The sequence below is a fragment of the Dermacentor silvarum genome, chromosome 2, assembly GCF_013339745.2.
Source record: "Dermacentor silvarum isolate Dsil-2018 chromosome 2, BIME_Dsil_1.4, whole genome shotgun sequence".
NCBI lineage: Eukaryota > Metazoa > Arthropoda > Arachnida > Ixodida > Ixodidae > Dermacentor > Dermacentor silvarum.
The window spans coordinates 196148966-196176686 of record NC_051155.1 but is presented as its reverse complement, the minus strand read 5'-3'; the positions used below and the strand labels follow the sequence as shown (position 1 = coordinate 196176686).

At 49.6% G+C, this 27721-nt stretch overlaps 2 protein-coding genes across 4 annotated transcripts in view; one reads left to right on the top strand and one right to left on the bottom strand.

The window, feature by feature from the left end:
- LOC119442386 (elongation factor-like GTPase 1) overlaps positions 1-27721 on the bottom strand; it is a 150554-nt gene that overhangs the window by 84201 nt on the left and 38632 nt on the right. For all 3 annotated transcript variants that reach the window (XM_037707245.2, XM_037707246.2, XM_037707247.2), the window contains exons 17-18: positions 24889-25021; positions 22993-23851 (exon numbers count right to left, since the gene is read on the bottom strand). In XM_037707245.2, coding sequence (XP_037563173.1) covers positions 22993-23851; positions 24889-25021 — 992 coding nt within the window. The remainder of the gene's footprint in view (positions 1-22992; positions 23852-24888; positions 25022-27721) is intronic.
- On the top strand, positions 8284-21727 carry LOC119442387 (uncharacterized). The gene is made up of 4 exons (XM_037707249.2): positions 8284-8870; positions 17220-17468; positions 18194-18455; positions 19108-21727. Exons 1-4 carry the CDS (start codon positions 8754-8756, stop codon positions 19179-19181), a joined length of 702 nt encoding a protein of 233 aa, XP_037563177.1. The 5' UTR covers positions 8284-8753; the 3' UTR covers positions 19182-21727.

Here is a 27721-nt window from a genome sequence, read left to right as displayed (position 1 = left end):
CGCGAGCGACTCCAAAAGCGTGTTGTCGCGCGGCATCGCCGAATGGCAATATTCCCGCGTCAGAAATACGGACCTCGGCACGCAGTGAACGCCTATGCAAAAGCCGAACTGCTGCGCCGAGGTCGTTCTCGCCACTTGGTCATCACGGATGACTGGAAACGAGAGCATCGACACGGGCTACTTCACCACGGTGGGGGTTCTCACTAGGAACAGTGTTATGTGGGAGTCAGTGCACCGACGACAGCGGCGGCGACAACAACGATAACATCCGAACACGTCTTTTTCTGGCGGCTTCCGCGACGAAGGGCACTGTGTTATCACGGCAAAGGGCGGGGTATAACCACCGCTGTACGCGCGCAGGGTCGACGCCAGCTCGGACGTGGCTGCGCTGCGTATCGTATATTCGAACGGACACCATTGTTTGCGAGAAAGCCCACCTACCAAAACCTCTATTCGTATGCCGTCCTCACAATGCGGTTGTCAGCCAGGAGGCGCATATGGGCATGCTGTAATCACAACCTGCGAGCAGTCTTCGCGGTCCCACGCTCGCAGTCCCATATGTGGCTGCACTATATCGCGTAGAGCAGCGTTGTGCGGCTAGAGATAAGTTTCTATAGTTGAAGGGGAGTTGGTACGCTGTAGAAAAAAAAAAAATGATATCGGATACGAGGTTTATGAATAGGAAACAATAAGCACGATAAAGAACTAAGACAAAATGGAAGGAGACGGGACGAGTGCTCACGTTCGACGAAGTTCATGGCCGATCCCCAGTAGTGGGTTGTGCCATACTTATATATAGACGCCAAACCAAACCAAACCAAATCGACGAAGTGTCCCATGCAGAATGCAACAGCGACACAAACGTTAATCTAAGAAAAAGTGAATATGACAGGATTAGTAGACACTTTGAATCCCACGTGTGATACGACGATTGACCATTGCATCTGTGTATGTCTGAATGGCAAGGTTGTATATATACCTGTCCGCCTTTTACGGAGTAAAGAACTATAGTTGATGTTGAGTCCATTTGAACATGACACAAACCCACGAGGGAGATTGACCACACAAGTGATTAATTAGATTAGGTGACTAATTGATAAATTAAAATAAATAAACTGAAATGAAAATAAGTGAGCACTCGTATACTGTCGTCTTCCTTGTCTTCGTTCTGTGCGAGAACTGCAAAGAAGGTGCATAAGATTGTTATATTGTATCTCTCTTCAGGACACTATACGAGGTCACACATGCAATTTCTATCATAAGGCTTTGAAGCACCGGCAGTCTGCATTCATCGATCACAAAAGTACGGGCCCAACGTGCTCAAGCGCATAGCCCCAATGCAGCACGCGCAATTTCATGCGGCCTGCATTACTACGACACGTACTTATACCTCCCATATGGCGCTTATTCCATATGGCAGGTATTGCCAAATCCTGACTGGGAGCTTACCACTGTCGTTGAAAAGAAAGGTGCTAACATATGCGGCAGAAACTTGGAGGTTCACAAAGAAGCTCGAGAACAAGTTAAGGACCACACAAAGAGCGATGGAACGAAAAATGTTAGGCTTATAATGTTAAGAGACAGGAAGAGAGCGGTGTGGATCAGAGAACAAACGGGGATATCCGATATTCTAGTTGACATTAGGCGAAAAAAAATGGAGCTGGGCAGGCCATGTAATGCGTAGGATGGATAACCAGTGGACCATTAGAGTTACAGAATGGATATCAAGAGAAGGGAAGCGCAGTCGAGGACGGCAGAAAACTAGGTGGGGTGATGAAGTTCGGAAATTTGCAGAGCATGTTGGAATCAGCTAGCGCAAGACAGGGGTAATTGGAGATCACAGGGAGAGGCCTTCGTCCTGCAGTGGACATAAATGTAGGCTGATGATGATGATGACTTACACCTAACGCCACAGAGCACCAACAAAAGTTGGTGTCTATAGTGCTGCTTCCCTTTTTGGTCTCCTTATCTTGTACCCGCGTCACTCTACATCTTCGTCATTGTTTTCAACAAGATTACCGTATTTAACTAGCGATCATTAAGTCCAGGCGTAAGGGGTCACTGACTCTCTCATGGCGGACACCCAATTTATTTTGCAGCAGAAGGGAGGTCAGCAACACCCTGCGTCTCATCGAAGGTGGTATTCCTTCCAAGAACTGGCAAAGCACAATACATGGTGGAGTTTAGGTGATCTGACGACAGCCGGCACATTCATGCATGACATGACACGGTTTTTCGTAAAGCGCACGCCACACTCGAAATGTACCGGACTCGGCGCGAGATGGTGCTACGTATTTGTTTAGTACGAAACGTACAAGTAAATGACAAAATCGATAATGCATTCTACAGTCATTGTGACTCTGTGCGCGTGTTATGCTTCTTGTCCTCTTTCTGTAACGCTCTTTCCACCCGTCTCTTTTTTTACCATTCTGTTAATGAGCCACGACCACTTGACAGCTGTACTCCACGATAACACTATTTACCCCACGAAATGAGCGATATGCTTGTCAATTCACGCGCTTATCCACTCGCGTGCAGTAAGCACCGGATGGCGGAAGTTCGGCAACGTACTGATTTGGGCAGTTGGTATAGGTTCAAAGCACTCTATAACCACGCGGAAACACAGGAAAAGATGATAGACGACACGTCTTATTTTCCTGACCCACATTTTTCGCTGTTAAAATGCAATGAACCAGATGGCGGACGTCACTTTCCAATTTCAGGCGACACTGGGTGTTAAACCTGCTGGCATTTAACGTTCCAAAGCTTCTGGGTATATCAGGTATGCCCTATAGAAGCGTGTTACTCGGGATCAGTTTTTGGCCCTCTAGGGTTCTGCGAGCGCCTAAACCTAAGAAATCGTTTTCGCGAACCGTAACGCGGCGGGCGATTCGATGCCGCGACCTGGCGCTCGGCAGCAGAGCGTCATAGTCACTTGGTCTACCTCTTTGTGCCCTGCGGAGCAGGCGCCCACCATATGTGGGCGCCCATTCGTGGCGGGGTGTAACCACACTCCGATGGGAAACACGTGTAAAGCGTGTCACACGGAAGGCACACGTTCTTGCCCTCCTGACAAGCGCAATGTAGCGTGCGTGACTGCCGACGGGTACCATTGCAGAAGAACATGCGAAGACAACCGAGACATGCATGCATGGGCGCTCCTCGTTCGTACCTCCCACACAGGAGGAAGCAGCAGCAAACACCAGCAGCTCGCGGGGTGCACTCGAGGCACGGTCCAGCGGGCAAATTCAATCCGCCCGCGTAGAAGGGGGCGGTGGCGGCGGTCTTGCTCGCGCGATGCCCGAGTACAGTTCGGTTCGTTTCGCTCGCAAAATGAAGACGCTCGGTGATCACTGGAATAGGGACGAGGCGAAGGAAGGGGGAATGGAAGAGAATGCAGTCGGGAAAGGGGGGGGGGGGGGGGGTCTCGTCAACGCTTGCCCTCGAATCCGCGCCGACAGTGAACCGAAAACAGCTGGGACGGTCGCGAAACTGCTACCGGAACAGGAGACGCGTCGGCAGACACTGGGCTTCTCATCTGAAGCCATTGGTCCCGACAGCTGTCTGAAAGGTAACTATAGTGGCATCACCGACAATCTGTTAGATGCCAAACGGCAAACTACAAGGTGCCCCCTTCAAAGTAATCCCACTGCAGTCTAAACACACTTTTCCATCCTTCTCTATACCACGGCCCTATGCACTGCTGGAAGAATTCTTCTGGGATATTCTGCAGCTCTGTCGTTACGGACCCCTTGATCGCTTCCATGCCTTCAAAACGGGCACTTCTGATTAATCACCTTCGGCTTGGAGAATAAGAAAAAGAGTCACAGAAGGTAAGCAAGATCAGAGCAATAAGGAGGTTGTTCCAGGATGAGGATGCTCCTTTCGACCGGGAACTGCCGGATGCGGAAGGCGTAGCGACTTGCTACGTTGTCCTGATACAGCAACCACGGTCTGTCCTGCCACAACTTCCACCTCTTCTCGCGCACAGAGTGACGAAAACGCTGCAGGATCGTTTTGTAAACTTGATGTTTGATTGCCTGTCCCTGTTGCAAGAATTAATTGCTGAGAATTTGCTTTTCTTATCGAAAAACCTGATCAGCATATCTTCCACTTCCTAACTTGGACTGCCTTGATTCCTTCGGTCTGGGCGACGCCAGGAACTTCCACTGACAGCTCTCGCGCTTGAATTCTGGGCCACACTGAAAAATACCTGTTTCGCGATCATCACCAGTGATGACTTTCCGAAGCAAGCTTGCTTCTGTTTGAAGACATGCGATGATTTCTTGACACGCCTGCATGCGGAGCTCTTTTTGATCAGAATTCCGCAGCCATGGCACCATTTTTGCAGAGTTCTTGCATGAAAAAATCTTTGGTGAAAAATTTCCGAACACTCATTTTGCATCTTAACTCGGACGGCGATCATTAGCACAGTTAGCCGATGACCAGCACACAACACACGCCTTCCCCGTTATACGTCACAGTCAGTCCTGTCTGTTGAAGGCTTCCCGCTTCTGGAGTCATCTTCCACTTCCTCGCGCCTCTCTTTGAACCTCTTGTGTCGCTAAACAAACGCATGCTGTCACATGGTGTTATCTTCATACACTTGCCGAAGCACTTGAAGTACTTCTGACGGTGTTTTCACAAAGTGGACAGCAAATTGCAGGTTGAATTCCTTGTCTTATGTTCATGGTTAATTCCTCAGTTCTAGCAGCTGAACGACGTGCAAAGGCAAGGGTGCAAATAAATGCAAGTTATAAAGATTTTGATAATTGCGGGAAGTTTAAATCACAGTCCTATGCTAACGATACATCATATTACTTGATTACGTTTTGCACACAGCCCATCGAACAGACCCCGTCCCGTTACTTTTCAACAAACCTCGCATGCATGTGATTCTGCATGTGATTCGGTGCCCGGGTGGGTAAGAACTATTGATAGGCAAACGACAGGTGCCCATTTCGATCCCAGAAGAACGTTTCACGCCGGTTACTAGAATGAATGAATGAATGAATGAAACAACAACAAATATGCGCTAAATGATGCGACATAATGGTTCGCCATACAGTAGCCAATTCACGAGGTAAGGAACGTCATGGGAGGCTCGTCTCGTATACACTCATACAGTGTTTCTCAACGTTAGCGTGTTCGTGTCTACAGCCGATGCTTGCCTAGGTGCGTCGAGCGCAGAGAGCTTGATCGTTTAACGCGCGCGTTGTCACGTTATTCACGACAAAGACCTCGATGGTGGGCCCGTTACAAGCCGGAAGCACCGCTACCATCGACTGCGGTGGCTAGTCACGGGCCCCCGTGAGTAACACGACAATAAACCATTCTGGACCCGCCGCTGGACCAGCAGCTGTAGGCTCCGTATATGGAGCAGGTTCGGAGTACGGAGCAGGCTCAATTCTCAACCGCGCCATGCGACATGCTTTCGCAATCGAACTAAATGAGTTCTCCTTCCATAGCAATGTATGATTACTCGCCGGGACTTTCCAGTGTGTTCGAATTAAGCAAGGTGTCGAATTACCCGTAGAATAATCGGAAGCCGACTGTATACAACACATTCACAAGTGTCAAGGCTAATTTAGCGCAGGCTGCGTACACGCTTACTCATGGACACGCAGTTACGATAGCGCTCAGACCGAGGTGCGTGTAGCGCCATAAGAAGCTCCCATCATTCCCATCTACAGTGTGCCTCGGCTAATGGTCTTGTGACAGGATGACAAGCAAGCGGAAACACTGTAGTGCGCACAAACAAGGAATGACGCCGGTAGTTTACGAACAAGCGCTGTAACAGTTTACCATGAATATATAATTACCTACTCGCCCAGCTTTCAGTTCGTTTGCAAGCAATTGGACCTAAAGGCAACGGCGTAGATGAACGAAAGAAAACAGCGCGCAGTACCAAAGTATGGCTCCTAACCACAGCACACAGACCCAATCGGCTCATCCAGCGTCGTGTGTCTTGACATTTCTTTACAGTGGCAAATCATCGACATTGTATCCGCTTTGCAACTTATCTCCAAGGAATGGTGCACTCAATCAGAATGGTCCGCAGCACTAAATCGCACTGTGACACACCATCAAAATGTATAAGCGTAAGCGGCGGCAATATCTGGCATTCATCACTATGCTGCTTCACCCAAATGCAAACTTGCATCTTTTATGTCAACGATGAGTTGACCGCCAAGCCTTGAGGTGCACTGCGGGAAAGCCGGCCTGCCACCTTTTCAAATGGTCCATTATGGGAATGGTTCTGTAAAGTACTCAAAGGCCTTACTACCATTGCAGACCTTATAAGTATAGTCAGGTGCTAAAGATTTGGACATGTCGCGGATAAAGGCATATGTATATAGATAAGATGGCTGCACGACATGAAGCTTTCTTTTTTTTTCCTAGTAGAAAGGGACAGAACGAAGTTTACGACCGAGACCATACAGTGTGTAAAACTGCGCACGAGGCTGTTGGTGCGACGACGTCTGACGGCCATTCGTGATTATGGCAAAAGTATTCGGCAATGTAAGGCAAATGAATGAAGTTTTCACACGAGTGCACGTAATGCTACATACAACCAGCTGACTCGTTGTCTAGCTGCATAGGTCGCGTCAATGAATGTAAGAAGAACTGGCCCCCCGTAAAAGAGCTAAACTACGCTTCATTAGGACGCACATCACAGCGCTCTCGTAAAATCCGCTTGATACAGCAGCCTGGCGGAAGCGGACGGGATAAGGAACAAGGATGGTCCAGTTCCCAGTTGACGTGGCAACAATACTAATATAGAAAAAGAAAACAGCATTCCAACGGACACATATAAAGAAAAGGGAACACGGCGCCGATAATTGGCGGAAAGAATGTCGTACGTCCACAGAACCATTCCACAATCAACAAACAGACGCTCGCCAATCAACGAACAAACATACGCTCGAATAGCGGTTCCACCCATTTCATCACAGCGCTACCGTAACGCATCACTTGCACGTTGACGTTTCGCCGACTGGATGGAATTCCAAGCAAAATTATGGCCACTTATATATATATATTCGACGCGACAGCATCCGGCTATTAACGGGCGGTACGCAAACGCACACGGGAGAACCGGACGGCGTTTCTACATTGAACGCTCGCCCGGAGCAATTCTCGATATTCCGCTATACGCATTCGAGGACCGCAGACTTACGGCCGGAATAGATCATCCAACAACGCGGCTCCCGGAGATGATCGGACCTGTCAGGGGTAGCCCGTCTCACGCGATCGCGCGCGTGCCCTCCATATATATGCCGCATTTTCACTGGGGCGTCGCTCGCGCGTCCGAGACGAATGCGAAAGGGGTCCCCTGTCGACGGCACGTCAACGTAATGGCACGCCGCCGAACAAAACGGGTCAAGTTCGGCGCGCGCGCGGCGAACGGAACGCGCCGCTGGCTGTCGGGGCGAACCGAGCGCGCGGCCGTCGTCATCGCGACCTTGATGCATTCTTTCCGAGTGCGCGCACAAAGCGCCAGCGGAGAAAGACCGACGTGCGGTCTATATAGTCTCCCTTCTATACGCACTTGCAGCACGCGCGCGCGAGAAGAAGAGCTGCACTTGCTTCTGGGCGAACCGATTTTCCGGGCCACCGGGCGACGATCCACACGGGTATAGAGGCACTTCGCGCGTGTTTCCTTCCCCCCTCCCCTACACCTCTCGAGTCACGAAGACGACGTGCGGACGCAATCGAGGCAAATGGGACGCCTTCCAGTGGAGGGGCGAAAGACCGCGAACGTATACACAGAAACGAAGAAAAGAAGGTGGCGACGAAGGAAGCGCGGCGGGCGATTGTCCAGCTGACCCAATTAAGGGAGCCCGCAGGGGTGGAGGTGCTCGCTGCAAGCAGGCGAGAAGAAGAGACGAAATGTGTTTAATTTGGGCCACAAACCGCCGCCCCCCGTCCGCTCTCGACATCACCGGATCTGAGAGCGCGAGAATATGATTTTCGTGCCCGAAAATGGCTTCCATGCCGCTGCCACAACAAGGAGGTGCGATTCTTGAAGACCTCATCAGTACTAGGGCGGGCAGCCGACGACCGGCTGACAGTGAATACGGCGCCTTCATCGGCCAAGCAGAGTTCTTCGGCTCGCGCAGATGGAATATAGGGCGCCCATAACACCGCCGGCCGGGTCCTGCCATGCGGCAGACAACAAAAGAGCAGGCTTAATTCGACGCATTCCCCCCCTCTGACCGAACTCCATGTGTGTCTGTGTATACACGGGGGACCCAGTTTTTCTTCCGCCCCGCCACGAGGACGAGGGGTAACGCGCGCATGTCGCCTCCCCGGGGTAACGCCTGCAACCTGCGGCGAACCGACCGGGCCTGCCGTGGTTGCCACTGCTGGTACATTCGGCGTTGTCGCTTTAACGAGCCCCCCCCCTCCCATCCGATGACGTCACGCGCTGGCAGCGCCTCCGGCGGCCACAGCCGGAAGCAGAGGCAGCGGCCGCCGGTACGCGGGCAGGTAAAGAAAAATCCCGTTACGCACCGTCGTCCGCTTCAAAAAGCGCGCCGCCGCATCCCAGCACGGTCCGTTCGGTGGAGGAGAGAGAGAGAGGCGGGGGTTCTCGGATGAGGTTGAGGCGGTGAGGGGAGCTTTGCTTTGCGGGGAGGTGGCCCGTCGACCACACACACCTGGTCCCTTCAGTGTAGTGTGACAGCGCAAGGGGCAGCATCACGAGCGGTCCCTCTATGTCGTGTGGCCGCGTGACGACGTGACGAGGGATGCCTGCCAGCCACTGGGTCCTTGCCGGGATATTGACACTCGTCGTCCCTCTGTGGCTGGCCGACGGCGCCTGGGCAAAGCTTGGCCAAAGTGACAACGAAGAGCAGCAGTCCAAGGTCAGTTTGTTGACTTTGGTCACGCGTTTAATTGCATGTGTGGCGATGGAGAAGCCGCCAAGACCCCTGAGCTTGAGTGTACTGGAAAGGATCAGCATCGCGGCTGCTTTCCGCACGGCTTGATGCTGTCCATGCATTAAAGATACTCTAGTTGCCAAGCACAACTTGCATCAGAGAATCAGTGAAGGCGGTAGATCCGCTCGACACGTACCGAAGAATAGCCATGCCACAGTTTGCAACGAAATCAGTGCTAACGCGCTGATTCGCTCGAGACGAATACGTGGTGGTTGTAACAGTGCTCACCGGAGGAAGATCATATCAGAATATCATGTTTAAATGATGGTTCGAGGCCTATACTATGGAACCTTCACATGCGAAGTTCCATAGTGAGCGAAGTGGTAACGGTCAGCCGTTCAAGAGACACTTAACTCAGATACGCATTGAGGTGAGCGCGAAATCGGCTCTGCAATTAACGGTTATGCACAATACCACGAAACGACCTCCATGATTTCTTTCGTCGTTACATTCAACATTCAATTCTTGCGTGGCTTACAGTATAGAAGCACTGAATCGTAGCTGGCAACGTTACACACACGGCCGTCGTTGACATTCGACGCGCAATAGAATGCTAACTTGGGCTGGTGGATAGATCATGAAATTAAGTTGAACAAACAGCGCAAGAACAGGACAGACAGAAGGATGCGGATGAAGCGCAGTCTTTTCGAGTTTACAACTAAGTTAACTTTAACAGAAGTGTTTCAGCCATGCCGCTTATCTGTATCAGGTGTTTACAGTAAAACGGTAATACGACGCGATGTTGACGTCCGCGTGCACCGCAAAGAAATGACGCCTCTCAGAAGCTGCAACACAGAGCGCATTCAATTTCCCCAGAGCCCCCGCAGCTTACTCTTGACCCTCGCGATGCTGGACTCTGGCTTTGGAGCCCACAGACCAGCATGCGAGCTTCAGATAACAGAGACGACGCTATTTCTCTTAGCGAAGCAGCGCTTGACAACAGCTGCTTGGTCAGCTGCGTGCCGCAGCACGCAACATCGCAATGCTCCCAACGCCGCAACCGTATTCGCGAACTGGTCGGCGGCACACATTTAGGGAACTTGTTTCAATGACACCAGCGTGCAAGAGACAGGAAAAAAAAAATAAAAAAAACCGTGATATACGGCGGTAAATCGCCACAGCCCCGCGAGCAGTCGCTCCCGGCCGGATCAAAGGGTCGTGTATGCTTCTGTTCGGCGACAGATGTACAAACATAGCAAGAAGACGAAGAAAGAAATGGCGGTACTGTAAGCGCTGCAGCAGAGGAAAGCCGCGCGTGTAGCCGAGGACAATGCGATGCGTCGCCAGTGAACGGAGGCGCAGCAACGTGACAAGGGCGGGAGCACGCGGTGCCACGGTCTCATGGGTAGGCTGCCGCAAAGGCGGTTTGCGGTCACGGCACCAGCGAGCTGCCGCCGCGTGCACGCGCATACGACGAGCTCCTCGGTCCACGGACCACGGCGGGCACCCTCCCTTTCCTCGCCTCTTCCCCGCGCCAGCCACCGTTCGACGAGGAACGACACCGCCAAAGCGACAACGGCGTAGGCCGTATAGGGTAACAGAAACATCGGCACGTACAGAGCAGGAGGTCTGCACTCTCGAACCACGACTATATGCGCTTGCAGGACGGCCATCGTATTTTCTCGGTCGTGTTCTGCACGGTAACACGCCAAGTTTCACTAGATCCAACCAACTCGCCCAATTTTAGACCCTATTGCATTTCACTGACAAATTCGAAGCTGCGACTGCAAGGCACACGTTTCTTGAGTTGTAGCGTTTTAGCGTTCCGAAACTACACAGTGAGTTATGAGGGACGTGATACCAGAAATAATCTCGCCACCGAATTCTTCAGGGTGCACGTGAATCTAAGTACGCAAGCGCCTTTCGCCCCCATCAAAATGCAGCCGCTGTGACCGAGAATCTAACCCACGACCTCCATCGCGCTCAGCAGCAGAACGCCATCGCTACTGTGCCAGAAGCACTGAGGGTGAAGGCCCCGTTTCTCGCCCCACAGTTGCAACTACGCACCAGAAGATCGACTCGTTAGTATAGCGAAGGTGGTAGTTCGCTGACATCCATGCCCTGTTTTCCCTTGTGCTTGCTTCCCTGTTAAACTGCAAGCGAAGTGGACTCTTGGCTGTACGTTCTCGCACTGGGCTCATCATCACTTGCACTCGCTGGCACGTTCTTCATCAACCGAGCAAACTGCTTTGAAACTTCGAGCTTACAACTGAATTCGCCGTAGAAGAGTCTTAGCCCTGGCGCTTATCCGTATCAGATGTTTACGGTAAAACAGCAATCCTCTGGAAAGATTTACCATACGGCCAGGTGTCCTTCCATATACGCTAATATAAGGCACGGATCTAATAAGTGGCTGGTATTTACGTCACCAAGCAAGGCCAAGCTTATGAGAGCGTGCGTTCTAACGGGCTCCGGATTAAGTTCAACCATCTGCAGTTCTTTAACACGTGCACATGGATATCCTTGTATTCCGCCCCTGTTGCACCCTTGTTCTCTGCGGCCGACAGTCGAATCCCAGACACCGTGCTCAGCAGCCCACTGCTCTAGCTACTGAGTGAAAAAATTATGGGGTTTTACGTGCCAAAACCAGTTCTGATTATGAGGCACGCCGTAGTGGGGGACTCCGGAAATTTGGACCACTTGGGGTTCTTTAATGTGCACCTAAATCTAAGTACACAGGTATTTTCGCATTTCGCCCCCATCGAAATGCGGCCGCCGTGGCCGGGATTCGATCCCGCGACCTCGTGCTCAGCAGCCCAACACCATAGCCACTGAGCAACCACGGCGGGTTCTAGCTACTGAGTGCACGAAGGTCAAGTTCACTTTCTTGAGGTAACAGCTGAACACGGAATCTGCACTCTGCGCAAAGCGAATTCTGCCGGCGGCTGGCCATACGACCCCCTTGCAAAAAACCGCAATGTATTTAACACAAAACAGCGCTGTCCCGGCGTTATTCCGTTAACAACAAACACTGCATCACGTTTTATCTTCGTCTGTCAGCGGTAACACAATTTTACACAGAAATTCGCGCAGCAACTGCAGCACGCCATGACGCGTATGATTCACATTACGGCAGGAAGCAAGTGCAACCCCAGTGGTCGAAATCCTTGAGCATCAACAACCCTGAAAGCGTATGCTGCGAATTAGCGACGGCGGTTCGCGAATACATCCCGTGTCTAGTACAGTGTACAGTTGACTATAGAGTTACAAGCCAAACAACTGCATAGCCTGTTGTGTGTGTTCGAAGACTGTCCCCAGTATGCTAAGACATTCCTCCAGACGACGCTCCACCTCGACACACCAAAGTAGAGGTCCGCGCCATTCCTGTACAGCAGAGGTCACGAGACTTCCATGACACTCCTCGGTAATTCCTGAGCTTAAGTCTCGTATACAGGCGGGCACTGTCAGCGTCCGCACTCGGGCGCGTTCACGTTTTCCCGCAGCGCGTTCTAATTGCAATGATAGTATAGAGGGATGTCATTAAAGCACATATGCCAACTTCAATCGCGGGGCGCCACTGCAATGTATTCGGTGGTAAAGTAGACGTGCTCTTAAGTGAATATACGGCGGTTAAATCCCGCGCTGAAAGACCTTTAGCGTGATGTGGGGCCGAGTGTGCCGCAGGCCAAGTAAACTATAGTGACGAAGAAAGGATGCTTCCCGTGGCACATTGCAAAGCAAGAACCGCAGCGTGGTTGCGCGACGACGCAATGTACTAGTACGTTGGATTGACAATGGTGGTTGCCCCGAAACAGGGAAACAAAGCTTAAATCGCACCGATGGCACAGGCAACGCGACCTGTTACGACTTGAGCTACTTATGCGCTTCACGCGCTTATATAGACTACAAACAAAGACACCTGTAACGTTGCCTTGTGTCAACACAGGCGAATGTATTGTAAGAGGCGCCCCCTTTTATTTATTTATTTATTTATTTATTTATTTATTTATTTATTTTACATACTTTCAAGGCCCGTAGGCGCTACAGGAAGGAGTGGTACGTACACAGAAAAAGAATGCAGAACAATAAATAAATTATTTGTTAGATGGCATAGAAAACAGCAGTCTTGTAGCTTTAGTTTAAGACTTGAACAGTCTTGAACAGTCTTTTGGCACGTAAAACTCCAGAAAGAAGAAGAAGAAGAGCAGTATTGAACCTTCCGTTCACTAATAGCGCCAATAACCACCTACAGTGGCGCATGTTCCCTTGAGTAGCGCAAGCAGCAGTTCGTAAAACTTATAACACATTCCCCATATAAAACACACCCTTACTACCTACGGGCACGGAAAAGTTGAGCTGACGAGCAGTAGTTTCCGACACTGACTTTCAAGGAGCTCGCGTGCAATGTAGCAAACTGTAACCACGTCTCAATCGTCACGAGAACAGGTGTCGTCAGCTCCGAGATTGGTCGGCGTGGAACCCTCCATTACGCTCACAGTCTATGAACCGGTATACACTGCTACTACTAGGCGATACCCGGTGGCAGTTGACAAAAAAACTCCGCATTGCAGTAGCCGGAGGGGACATTGTAAACAAGAAAAAAAAAAAAAAAAAGCGCGAAAGACGTGACCTCACGCACCCGTGCGGGCGCAAGACGTCGCGTGCTGCTTGGTATTAGCGTGAGAGCAAATATTGACGCAGGAAAAATGACCGAATCCCTCTCGCTACTCTCGGTAATTTGGCGACCACGTTACGGCAATAGCTAGCTGGACGAGTGCCGCGCACACGCACGGTATTCGCGTTCCCAGCCGCCGCTGCCGCTTTCTCCCGGCCCGAAGCCACACGAAACCGTACCGGTTTCGAAGCTTCCGAACATGCAGCTATAGTGCGGCACTGCACTTATACTAACGCGTGCCGAAGGCGGAGAAAAGACCCGCTGCGCGTTGTTCGATGGAGACTTCGTCGGGGCCGCTTTCCCACGAACGCGCCGAGTGGCCGAGCGGCAACGTGAAAATGTATGCACGGAAGACAACAGAGCCGACGTTGCGTGTGTTGCGGCGGTAGATCCGCTTCCTTCCTATAGGGTCGGTGGTTTGCGGCGGACAGCTCCCATACCTTGAGCACCGCAAGATGCGTACCGGTGATACGCCCACCGCGAGAAGAGAACGAGACTCCGCCGAATGACCTTCCGTTCCTCGTGTTGTGCGTGCCTCACCCTCTAATTTCGGAGAACCAACATCTATAATATAACTTCTCAAGCACGCTGTCTTCTGAAGAGCCTCGTATGGCACTCTCGTTCGTCGACGCGCCTGTAACGGACAGAGAAGCAGAGGGTGTCGCGCCTCGGTGCACACTGCAGCAGGAAAATATAAATCGCTATGACTAAAACAATAAATCACGACCTTTCTCCGCTCAGTGAAACAGATGACACCTTAACAGTCAGCAACCAATTTCGAGGAGGCGGGTCGCGCGTTTTTTTTTCGCAGCAGCTGCTATAGGTTCGTAACATTTCTGCCGAATTGTACTTGTCGATTTGGAGCACCTTTTCCCTTCTCCGCTGACAGATTTAAAGCATATGTTTCGTCTAAAAAAAGAAGCGTCTAACCTTTCCCGTGGAGCGAAAAACAAGCTGCTCCAAATAGTCCAGTGGAATTTGTCAACAGCATAGATGGAATCTTGACGCAAACGAGGGGGGCCTCAGTAGAACGTTCGTTGCTCCGAATCTTTAAGACAATCAGGAAGGACAGTGCTCCTCACTTCGCTAAGCTTTGAAGCACCCTGAGCGTTACATAACAGGGCCCAGCGACATACATGTTGGTCACTCGCGCAGTGGCGTGGACTGTACATGTCAGGCATCGCTTGCAACAGGCCAACCGTGGTAAGCTACCGCAGTCCTTAGGCGACGGTCATAAAATGGCGCCAATTTCTTTTAATTTTTTTTCTCGGAGGGGGGGGGGGGGGGGAGGGGCAAGGTCATTAACTGTGAGCGGAAACAGAAGGTTTTTAGAGGTTGCGCGGGTGCCAGTAAAATGCGCCCAGCTTCAATATCATGGTAACCCTTGAACAAGCTTGATAACCATAGCCCGCATCTTAAACGCGAAGCGAGAAACACGCCGAAGCAATACAAAATTACGAACAAGCGCGCCCTGGACAACCAGCAAACTTCGTCCCACGGTGCTTAACGGTGACAAGAGGCCCTCTTTTCGGCCAATGACTGCGTGCCTTCATGCGCTATATAGGCATGTGCGGGCTTCCGCTGCTCCCATACCTGCATTTCGCTTATGAAGATTCCTCTCGCCAGTTTCCTGACACCCCGTCATTCAGCTGTGCGCATCTTCTTCGCCGTCATAACACACAGCTGTCACCGCTTACTGCGGACACAAACCATGGACGGCGTCCGGCCAGACGACGAGACGATCGAAGGCGAGGCAAGCTCGTTCGACCGTGGCATCCGCGTGACCGCGTGACAAACCAATGCCCCCCGCCTTTTTCTGCCGTAAACGTTATCTTCCCATCGGCGCTCTCGCTTCCGCCGTCCACCCGAGGGATTAGAACGCGAGGAGCGGAGGACCGCGACACCGACAAACAATGAAATCGCAAGAGATTTCGCCCAACGGGAAAAGCGCCACCACGAAAGGCAAATCTAACCAAAGACTCACGATTCCACGAGAAAAAAAAAAAAAAAAAAAAAAGAAATGAAATGTCGAGTGGGCAGAGTCTAGCACTATACCGTCAATAGCTAAAGAAAGGGTGATAATGCCTACAAGCGCAGGCAGCGAAGATGAGAGGAGCGGCGAACAAAAGGAACAGGTCGAAAGGGGGGGGGGGGGGGGGGGGTTACATATATACTCATAGCAAAGCTGAGCAGCTTCGGCGGTCACGCGGCGCTCTCTTCCGCGTGCTGTTCTCTGAAGTGTGATGTTTGAAAAGGGAGGGGACCGCGGTCAGCTGCACGGGGTGAAACCGCGAACGCAGCCAAGGGCATCGGAGGAGGATAACGAGGCCGAGGCGCGTGTGCACTGTCCGAGCGAAAAACCGTTTTACAGCAGAGCAAGGCGAAAACCACGCCGAAAGCAAGCGCACCCAAAACGCGCAAAACCGCAAGGAGGTGAAGCCTCGCATTACAGCACCGCGCGAGTAAAAACGCGTTAACAATGCGCGGATAAAGGAAGGAAGGAAGGAAGGAGAGCGGTTGCGTTCGACCTTCTTTCCATTTTTCTGAGGCAGCGAGATAATGCTCTCGCTCGCGCGTGGCAATGGCAAAAAAAAAAAAAAAAAAAAAAAAAAAAAAAAAAAAAAGGAAGAAACGAGAATCCGCGCAGCCCAAAGATACGGCAGGTCAGCCTTGACCGAGCGCTATATTACGCAAGCTGGCGCCCCATACATCCTCTCCGCGGGCAGCACGCGTATACAGAGACACCATCTCATGCCGTCCTTCTACGCCATCAAACGCCACAAGAGTGGCGTTCGGTTACAGGACTAGCTATAGTCCCATTGTGTAGTTCACAATGACCGAGGGGACATCGGTCATTGTCAAAGAGGGCGGTTTTATGCATTGAAGCACCAAAGTAACTGGAACGCCAATGTACTTAAAAAAAAAAAAAAGTCACAGCTTCGACCGAAAGGCGAAGCATCGATTGCGATAGCAAATTAGCAGAGAGCCATACGAAGTAAGAATAGTACTTTTATCGGCCGTATCGACTTGTAAACATTCGCTTGCTAACTAAATGATAAGCATAGTGTCAGCGAACATGAACACATCACACTCGATGACCGCGGAAACTCGCTGTCAAAACACTGGAGTGCGCAAGCACGGTAGCAGCAAGGAACGAAATGACCTTCGTGGGGCTCTCGCTTCAACGCGAACTAAGCTGCGAAAACACTGCGCACACGAAGCTATCAGCACTGTGACCATTGCAGATCGCTGCGAAGGTAGGGCCCGCGCGGCCGCGCCATACGCAGCAGCCGCCGGAGTAGAAGCTCACACAAGCAAAAACGCAGTAGGTTACCTATTAGTACATCGGTTAAGGCAACCAAGAGCCCCGAACAACGCTTTTGGAAGCGTGTCTGCTGCTACCTTTTCTAAGCACAGCGACTTCAACTGTTACCGCTTCAACAGATGCTACGCAAACAAAATGCGGCTGACAGGTTACACTGTAGTTGTCCTCATAGATACAACTCGAACAGGACCCCGATGAAATTCCTGTGCGCCTCACGGCGAGAAATTAGACGCCGTTTATGAAGAGACAAAACCGAGACAATTAACCACGCGTGACTGAAAGCGTGAGCTTTCAATTGCGCGAAAGGCCCACCGCATCCGGGAAATGTGCGCAGGCGGAGCAGCGTCACCGACCCTGGCAGCGGCGCGGGACGACGGCATCGCCGGTGCGCGGGTTGGGCGCCCTGCCGGAGTGTGCGGCGCAACAGGTGTGTTCGGCGCTGTACGTGCGCGTGAACCGGACCCAGCCGCTGTGCGCCTGCCCGGCCAACTTCGCCGAGCCCTGCTCGGACTCGGCCGAGCTCGACGAGCACACCATAAAGCTCGTCTCCAACGACAGGCAGGGCACCTTCAACCTCATCAAGGTATGCGATGCACGTCCCTCCTATATGCGTGCGGGCTTGCTATCAGACAGTCTACCTAGGGTGCGCCTTATGCACAGAGTGCCGCGGATGCTTTGCCAAAATTTCTCAAGCCACAATGTACTGTGAGAGGACCCCACAGGTCCTCCACGGGTCCTCTCACGGTAAGGTTGTCCGCTCGCTACTTTCCTATCAGGTATGTCACGCTGATAGGCACGAGCCGTTCGTGACTTTCTTAGGGAGAGACACGAGAGGTAGACGGCGGTTATTGTACGGGGACACGATAAAACCCAAAGGGGCAACCATTTTTCTTTGGAATATTCAACTGGTGGTTTAAGAGCGCTCGGCAGCACTACAAACATTGCGTAAGGCAGAAACTAAGCTTTAGTGAGAGCGTAGGCGAGCTAAAAATAAAATAGCAAAGTTATATTATCGCAACCACACCTGCTTTTTAACGTGACGTAGCGTTGAAGCTGCTTTTAACGACTTTTGTAGCACATCCAGAGCGCTTAAAAACGACCGGTAAAATGTGCCATTAAAGAGCTGTCTAGTGGGATACCTCTTTCGCTGCTCCAAAGCCCTGGAGATTTGGAGGGACAGTGCTCTTTACTCTTCCGAGCTTAGAGGTGCCCGGAGTGCTACGGGACCCTGGGGAACTGATCGCCCTATAGTCGCGGAGCGACTACGAAACTTCTGACAAAGACCGTACACAAACGGAACGGGCGCAGGTGTGCGAGCCGGTGCTGTCGGTTCGGCGTTGCCAGGAGCCCCGAGACTGGCAGCTGCTGGCGCTGCAGAGCACCCGCACGGGCCGCGCCCACTACCTGCTCGTGTGCCGATGTCCCACGGGGTCGCGCCTGCTGGGGCCCGTGCGCCACACCACGCCGCCGTACGCCAACATACCAGGCATCCGCGTCTACGGCATGCTGTGCGCTCAGGGGCCCGCCACGTCCTCGCTGCCGCCTAGGGACAGCAGGAACTTCCAGAAGGGTACGTGCTCTCTATCTACGTGAGCGAGCCTGCCGTGCAGGTGTGACGAGGTAAATCTTCTATTACTGAGCTTCTGCTAGGTCAAACTTGAATTGTCAGTCAGCAACGCCTGGTCTTGTCTTGCAGGACATTCATCGTGCTTTATTTTTTCTCTTTTTTTTTCTTTTTAAATCTGAGCGCATATCAGCTCGTCTAAGTGACAGCCTGCAGTCGTATTGAAACAGATTGCCACCTCCGATCCTCCATGCTCAATGTCTGTCGCAGTGTGTAAACAAGAACACACACAAGAACTGCAGGGATGCAGGGAAATGTTGGGATGAAGGTTTGCGCGCACGCACTCACTCACGCACTCACTCATGCATGCACGCACGCATGCACGCACGTAAGCACGCGCGCGCACAAACACACAAACAGAGAAAGAGAGAGTTGCAGACATACACTGAACCTACATGCGGCACCAGTGGACATGGTGCCTCTTCCTCCCTTGAGTGTGCTCCGACACGTGCAGAGGAATATAAGAACATAAATGACGCTGCGTGGGCTTTGCGCGTGCGGGTGCATTTGTCATGTCATGTAAGCGCAAGTAGTTCTTTTCGCATGCTGCAGCAGTAAATGACCACGTTGTCCGGGAATCACATTTCCTCTCTCGCAGGTTACTACCCGGAAGCCCCCTGGCCCAGGATTCTCGAAATGATCAAGAAATCTGGCCTCCATTACAAGCTCTGATGTGTAGATGTAACGACAATCGCAACCAACGTGAACGCAACGAGGCAGCAGCGAGGCAGCAGCGGCACACGACTTCGGCAGCAACAAAATGCAACAGGCACGGACGTCAGTGACCTTATGTTACAGCAAGTGCTGTTGGCACCCCACCATTGGCGACTAGCGGATCACTTCACAAACGAGAGTATTCTTCCATCCGCTACATATTGCGTTTGCAACAGGCTAACAAAAGAACACTGAAAGTCAGCATCGGCGATGACACTTAAAATTTAAGTGTCACATCCTACAGCTCCGTGGCGGCCATTTCCTGGCTGCATTCGGCGCTCAGTTTCACATGCCCTGTTTCACCACATTGCATTCAGCAAAGCAACGTAAGAGGGCCACTATGCTCGGCGCTACAAGCCGTACATTATATAGAAACAAGAATGAGTTCAATAGAAAATCAGTGAGCACGTAACGCACACACCGCTATGAAAAAGCTTCGAAAACATTCAGAAGGCACACCAATCACCGACACAAACGCAACGGCAAGCTGGCTTCGCCACACGAAAACTCTTTATGCAGCGAAGCCACCTTGTCGACAGGTGGGAGGAAGGGCACGAAATTTGCCTAGAAGGAAGCCGCACAAAAGTTCGCCTCCGTTTCTTTCTGTGCTTTTTCTTGTTGTTTTATCTCCCTGTTGGGTTACCACTCCCCAGTTTTCCCCCCGGAATGTGCGTGCGCGGTCGAGCGACGACACGCTACATTTTAACACGTGAATACGTCATCCAGAAAAGTTTTTCCCTCTCACACCAAAACATTGCACGCTAATTTGAAAAGCACCAGTGTCCTTGTTTCACCAGGAACATAAAGAAATCACCATGTGGGTGTTTCAGACGAACATTGTAAGACGTTTCACGCTGCTTACATACGTACGCCTGTTCGCAATGCCATAACAGCAGTAGAACGCTGTAGACACATTTCACAACATAGGCATGTGTGATCTGCCTGTTACAGTTCACCGACTTGCGCCGTAAGGCGTCCGAGCATGTACTATAAAGGTAGCACACCCACGCGAAGTGCAGAAGCTAAATACCCCTCTCCCGACAGCAGAAGGCTCTGACTTGTCGTTCATTTGGATCGTTTGTTGTCACCCCTGCCTACCTCTCCTACGTCTGCCATTTACTGAAGCACAAGTTACTCTCAAACACACATCGCCAATAATACTTATGAAAAACAATAAAGCTGCATACCGATAAAGCTGCACTGTACAGTGAAAGTGACTGAGGCATGTGCATCTCCAATACATAAGTGCAAGTCATTTTCGAGAAAAAGGCATTGTGTAGCATTGTGAGCACTGTTCAAAGATGACACATTGGGGGGGTTTAGTTTTCACATGCAGGCCAGTGCCACCTATCTATTGTTCCTAGGTACTTGAGCCTGCACACAACACATCCAGTTGATACTATGTGATGTATCACATGGTGTCAACTTTTGCGTTAAGATCAGCCGACATACCCCTTCTTTTCATAAATTTGGTGTTTTGCATGTCATCAAAATCACAAGGCATCAATAGTGTTTGTTTGACTGAATGTCTTTTTTAATAGAGCTGTGTCATTGTTTCTGAGCTATCGTGCGGGTTAACTGTCTGCAAAAAAAAAAAAGGTAAATCTAATAAATATATATATATATATTTTTTAAATCTCACATTTTATGTTAAAAAGAATGGTGGCTAATGTGATCAACCTGTACCAAGGACTCTGCTTTTATGTTACAAAACCCCAGCTAGCATGGCATCATCATTTTATCACCAGTAGCTTGTTGCTGTTTGTGATAACTGGAACTGTAATGTTATCTATTTATAATATGCTTTTTAAATACGACAGAAACTGCATTGTGATTTTCTAGCCGCCAAAGAGCTGTTTACCTTAACAATAGAACTTACAAGGGAATTTTTGAACATAAACAGATGCTGTAACTAATGAGCAAGTCACTGTAAAATCATTCTTCACAATGGCTGCTAAGCACTGATAAATGAAATCTACAAACCACCTATCACTGAATTCACTGTCGAAGAGCATGTTACGAAAAAAAAAAAAAAGACTAAGTGATGCCCCAAATGTATTTTGCAAAGTATTGCAATTTTAATAAGCAAATTTAGTCATTTTCACACATTCCAGCTTTCTGTCTCACATGTTTCAATTTGAATTGCATCGGTGATCAATTATGTCGTTCACTTGATGGTAATCTTACAGTGAGCTAACTTGGTGTTTGCCTGTCCAGTTACTTTCTGAATAATTCTGAATAATTTATTTCAGATAACTGAAGTGGGTATTTCATTATAGTGAGCAAGAATGCTGACATTGTTTTAGTTTTGTTGGTATGCATCATTTTTATAGCAGTGCAGAAAGTGGCAAATGCTGTCATTACTCGTCTTTAGGTTTAGCATAATTGTGGAAAGGTGTTGCTCAGAGGTTTCTATATTTAAACGTTCGATTGCAAGAAGCCAACATGTGTGTTTGATGTACAGCTTCATTTATGCACTGAATGCTCAATAAAGTGTTCCTTCATTGTCTCTGAGCTATTTTGCGGGTTAGCTTTGTGTACCTTAAGCAAAGTGGCAAAGATCCAATAATTAGGTATGACCGTTCTAAATTCTATTTAACCTGTCACTTATCACCTTTTCTGCCCCTTTCAGCCATTCAGCCGGTTCATACAGTTTTATCTCATGATTAAAAAAAAAAAACTATTGCTTGCATAGCTTACCCTGACTGCATGCAGTTAAGAAGTTTCTGAGAACTTTCACAATTTCCCAGATATTCGTTGATATGTGATTATGTCCGTAAATTTTCATCACATTTGTCTGTAATCTAGTTGCAACTGATTCTATATTTCAGGGTATCACTGCTCTAAATTCTGCTACAGTCGCCTAATAGGCAATTACAGTAGAACCCGTTTATCCCGTGTCGTATGATTTCCCAGCGCAAAGTTCACGATCAAGAACACAAAAAATTACTCTATACAGTTACGCTTCTTTTTTACCGGTTAATACAGTCCCGACTCGGGCCGCTCAGACCATGGTGTAATGATTCCCGCAATAATTCACATTACGTAGACGTCATCTACAGTTGAGTCTGCCAAATTTTTTGGTGACTTTCGATCGTACGTTTTCCTGGATTGTGCATATTTTCTTGTCTTTTTTTCCCAAACGTATGAACAAAATTCTACTGTATAGCTTGTTTAGTCCCTGTGCACATTTCTAGTTAATCAATTACAACAAATTGTAACGCATACCTGCAGCATACTAATTCAATTACTGAGCTGAACGTTGCAGCTTAGGCTGTCTGGAGGAAGCAGATGTTCAATTTGAAAAATGTGTTACAACCATTTTCTCGATCAATCCTTCTTGAGGACATCACTTACATTGTGTTCTGGGTGGATGGGACTGCAGAACCAGATATCAATAAGAAATTTGTTGGTTGGTGTGCCTGCCTTCATTAATATCTTCACATCACACTCCTGTCAAATGCACTGACAAGATGGGCAAGAGAAACTAACTGATTAATTGACCAAAGCTGCACAGTGCAATATAAACGGAACTGAAGCGTGGCATATTATTAATTTGATCACAATCTCTGACGTGTAACAAAATCAAAAGCACAGAGCCCTTTTGTTGTCCTGCGTCCCTGAAACAGCTGAAGTGCCAGCTGGTCAAAGAATGGCTTTACAACTGCAAGGCATGTTATTTAACATTACATTATGTGAAAGTTAGAACACCATCACAAAGTATTGATTGAGGATGTGGCCTAGAGAAGAATTTGGATGGAACACTCACGAAGTGCGTCTGAAGTGGCCTGGATGGTGCAGCTGTACATGGCACAGAGGAGCCGTTGAGGCTGGGCCTGAAAGGCACGTCGACAACCCTCTTTGACAGTTGAGATGATCTGTCCGGAGAGTGGTCCATAAGTGCCTGGATCTTCCACAGACAGGTCCAAATCCCACTTATCCACCACAAACGCGACGCCCATCATTGGCTCCTGGCACAGGGGGCCCATCAGTGTCGCCATTTGGAAGCCACTCACAAAACTGTGATCATAGTCGGCCAACGTCTTTACTCCGTTTGGGAGGGGGCCTAGAGAACACCTAAAGTTATGCTTGTTGTCTCTTTTCTCACCACCGCCACCACCACCCTCTTCACATATACGATTGCTCTTCGACTGCTTGGGTGACTCCAAACCTGCCGGAGAATTGCTGTCATCAGTGTGACTGAGCTGCAAAGCTTCCATGCCTGCAATGTCCACATCACCCTCCTCTTGCCTAGCTAAAGTGGTGTGTTGCAGGCCTTGTCGAAACACTGCAGTTCTTTTAAACCTAGGAATCCTATTGAGAAGCACATTGGGCCCACACCTACGTGGGCCAACAGACCAAATTTGATCTATTGTCTCATTTGGCCAACCAGCATCTGTAAATGCCTTGGCCAAGGTCTTTTGAAGCTCAGCAATGTTCTTGGACAGAGATTCTGGCAGCTTCTGACTAGACAATGCCTGGTCATAGTCTCGGATGAGTGATGTGTGCTTCTCGAGAAGCTCTGTGACCTCCTGTGGGAGTGGTTCTGCACGCAGTTTGATTGTGACTTGCCGGTTTGGAGTGAATATTGTTACAGTCCCATCCTCAGCAACACTGTCATCGTCCTCCTGAAAGACAAGAGTGAATGTTCTTCAAAGCTGTTTAGTGAAAGAGGTTGCTTGCAGTTACACCTATATTCCACACACATTAATATGTGCCATAAAAACAAGGATGTTAAAATCATCATCAGGCATGAACTTTATTGGAGGAGGAGGTCACAAGTCAACGGGAAAATCCACTTCATATATGACATAGCGTGTCAACAAATGCATAGAAATGAGAAAATGGAATCTGAAATAAAACTTTCTATTTGCCCTGTTTGCGTGTTGATGCTGATGGTATATACCGGATACAACAATCCAAAGCTCCTCACAATTAGTTGCAGTTTTCTCGATTTATCGAACAATTAACAGAATTTCCCAACCACCACCATAACTTGTTTAAACAAACCACAAAATGGCTCTCGCCGCAATTCTGACGGACCTTCTGCCCTCTTCCTTTCTCTCCTTTTTGGTGTTGGCGTTTGCGACCAATTTGTTGTTCACAGGCTGCAGGCCCCTTGCGATGAGTGCAATTGCGATTTCCGTCGCATGCAACCAAATTGCACCATATGAAACAGCCTTCCCATTGCATCAGACATTCATGCACACAAGAACGACCACACAATATTGGCAACTTTGGAGGTCTAAAATTCTCATCTCAGATTTGTAGTTTCTAAATTTACACAATATCCTTTAGCTGTTCTATATCAGTTGTAGTTGATGGACATAACCTATTAAAACACACACACACACACACACACACACACACACACACACACACACACACACACACACACACACACACACACACACACACACACACACACACACACACGCAGTAAAGAACATCAAATGAGTGCTTAGACTGTGCAACCATGACAATTCGTTTGCACATGCCTTTAATAATCTGCCGTGAAAAACTTGCAAAAGCCTCAGTTAGGTTAGTATATTGAAATTCCACACAACAGAGTAAGGAGACACATTGTGACCGAAAAAGCACTTTCGCGAAAAAAAAAAAAAAAATACAAGCAGCAAAGAGAATGAGAGTAACCAGAGGGCCTTACATCCTTTTGTGTCTTCTGTACGGTATTCTTGTCCTCTATAGCCTCATTCACCATGTCCACTTTCGGTGGTTCCACAATGGTCTCTCGGAAGGGCACAATTGGGTCTGACACATTGATTTCCACTTTGGCAAACCTGCATTGCAAAATTAGGAGAAAAAATGAACCATTGTCCTGACGGTCGGCAGTCTACAACAGAGTATCAGGTGAGACAGTGATGCTACATAAGCATCACACAAAAGTGTGACCATCATCTGCCGTGCTCCCTTCATCATGCCGCAATCGCTGCTGCTTACCAGCAGTTGGCCCTGTTATCTGCAGAGCAGAGGTAAGCAGCTGTGGGCAGGAAAGTTGAATAAACAGAGTGAAAGCATCTCACCAGTTACAATGTGTTACATCTGTGAAGCAGTTTATGTCATCTGTTAGTGACAGCATGTGCATCCTTTTGACATTAGTGTTAGATGCCAAGACTAGCTGCTATAAGCAGACAAACAGCACAGGTCTGTGCCAATCATGTGCAGATTTGTCACATGATTTATATGCCCATGTGCATGTGCCTATGTGAGTGACTAGCCAGCAGATGGAAACTTGCACGTTGTTATTAAAGTATGGCCAAGTGTATGTGCGCATGCCTGCTTTTGCACCTGCTGTATTGCTACACATGGAAGCAGCACAGTGGTTAACCAAATACCCTGTGTGTTTTCATTTAGCCTTTCAATACTTGTGGGTGATCCAGCATAATAGCCCATGCTTTCAAGGCACAGTCGAATCTTGCCATAACAGAGTAGCATAGCAAGCAAAAAGAACCTAGTAGTTGTTTCCGATGCTGGTTGTAGAAGTCCCACCCCAGATGCACTGCAGCAAAACCAGAAACTTCATATTTACAAGCATGTAATATTGTTACGGGAAGATCTCAAAAAGGATTTATTTACAATATTTACAAAGTGACAGCGAGTGCCACCACAACATAAATGTTGCGGGAGCATTACACAACCCAAAGGGCATGACTTTAAACTGGTAGAGCCCATCGGCAGTAATGAAGGCGGTCTTTTCGTGATCCTGCTCGTCAACGGCAATTTGCCAATAGCTGGACCGAAGATCTATGGATGAAAAGTACCTTGCGCCATGAAGAGAATCGAGTGCATCGTCTATTCACAGCAAATGGCAGACATCCTTTTTTGTAATCTTGTTCAGGTGCCGATAGTCAATACAAAACCGTCAGGTGTTGTCTTTTTTTTTCTAACAAGCACCACAGGGGATGCCCAAGGACTTGCAGAAGCCTCAATGATGCCCTTAGTCAGCATTTTCTCAGCTTCTGTTTGAATGAGACGGCGTTCGGAAGCAGACACTTGGTAAGGGTGCCTATGGATGGGTCTGGCATCCCCAGTATCGATGCGATTGGTTACAAGTGATGTCTGGCCAAGATGCAGCGAAGAAAAATCAAAAACATCGCGGTAAAATGCTAATAAGTGGTGGAGATCTTCGGACTGAGAAGGGGAGAGGTCAGGGGCAATCATACCGTCAAGAGGGTCGTCAAGCGTAGTACTTGTGTCTGGGCTTCCAGGTGACTACTGTGGAGCGCCCACAGTCAGGGCCAGAGGGTCATGTACGTCTAAAGGTGATATGCTGCCCAGCGTGATGCCTTCAGGAAGAAATTGTGGGGCACGTCCAAAGTTAAGAATAGGTATACACGCCTGGTTCTCCACAACAGTCACAAAAGAGTGAGGGAGCGCAACACACCGCGTCACAAGAGCGTCTAGAGAAGGCGTAATCACACAGTCACTGTCAAAAACAGGGGGCTCTGAGGTCAACATGACATACGTCACAGTAGCTGGTCGCAGATGAACAAACTCGATGACACATAAACGGGGTGGTAACTCGTTGTGGAGGACAGGCACAGAAGGCAGTTCCAACTGTGGAAGGCCAGATGAGCAGTCAATGAGAGCAGAATGGGTGCTCAGGAAGTCATAGCCAAGGATGACGTCATGGAAACACTGGTGTAGAACGGCAAATAGAACTGAGGTCTGGTGGCCAGCGAAGCTCACACGCGCAGTAGTGCACATGCCAACGACGCAAGGTGTACCGCCGTCGGCAACGCAAACGACAGGCGAGGTGGCGGGCATAAGAACCTTGCGGAGACGACGAGAAAGTAGAGCGCTCAGGACAGTAGTTGCACTCCAGTGTCTGTGAGTGCCGAGACAGGCACACCGTCCAGGTCTACATCCAAAAGGTTTTGTCGGGTAGCCAGAGTCAACACAGGAGTTCCGGGTTGATTGGCCAATGCAGCATCACCTCTGGGAGCTGCACTGGTCAGTTTTCCGAATATGGACGATGAGGGTATGGTGACAGCGAGCGACGGGGCAGCGGAGAACGAGAACACCGGTTCTGTGGGGAAGGCATGCAGTTGTAGCATGGAGTCGGGGCAGGAACACCAGTGCGGTGGGTCACTGTGAGCACGAAATGAAGAGGACCGACTGTCCTCAGGGTGGTAAGTGTACATGGGACGTGGTGACGATGGTCGGCGATAGCGACAATAGCAGGAAATATGGCCGATCCCACTGCAGGTGAAGCATAATGGCCTGTCAGCCCAGTGCACCCGGGCTGACCGGCCAAAAAGTTTGGATTGGATGAGGAGCAGCACAGATTGGATGAATGCCTTTGTTTGCCAGCTCTTCACGTACGACGGCTTGGATCAGCAATACTATCAGGCGGGGCTCATCGGAAGAACAGGCCTGGGGAACAGATGGAGAAGCGACCTCAATCTCGCGCTGCACAAGACGCAGCAAGCTTTCGGTACCAAGTGGCAGGACGCCCTCACACGTCGGTGTTAAGTAGC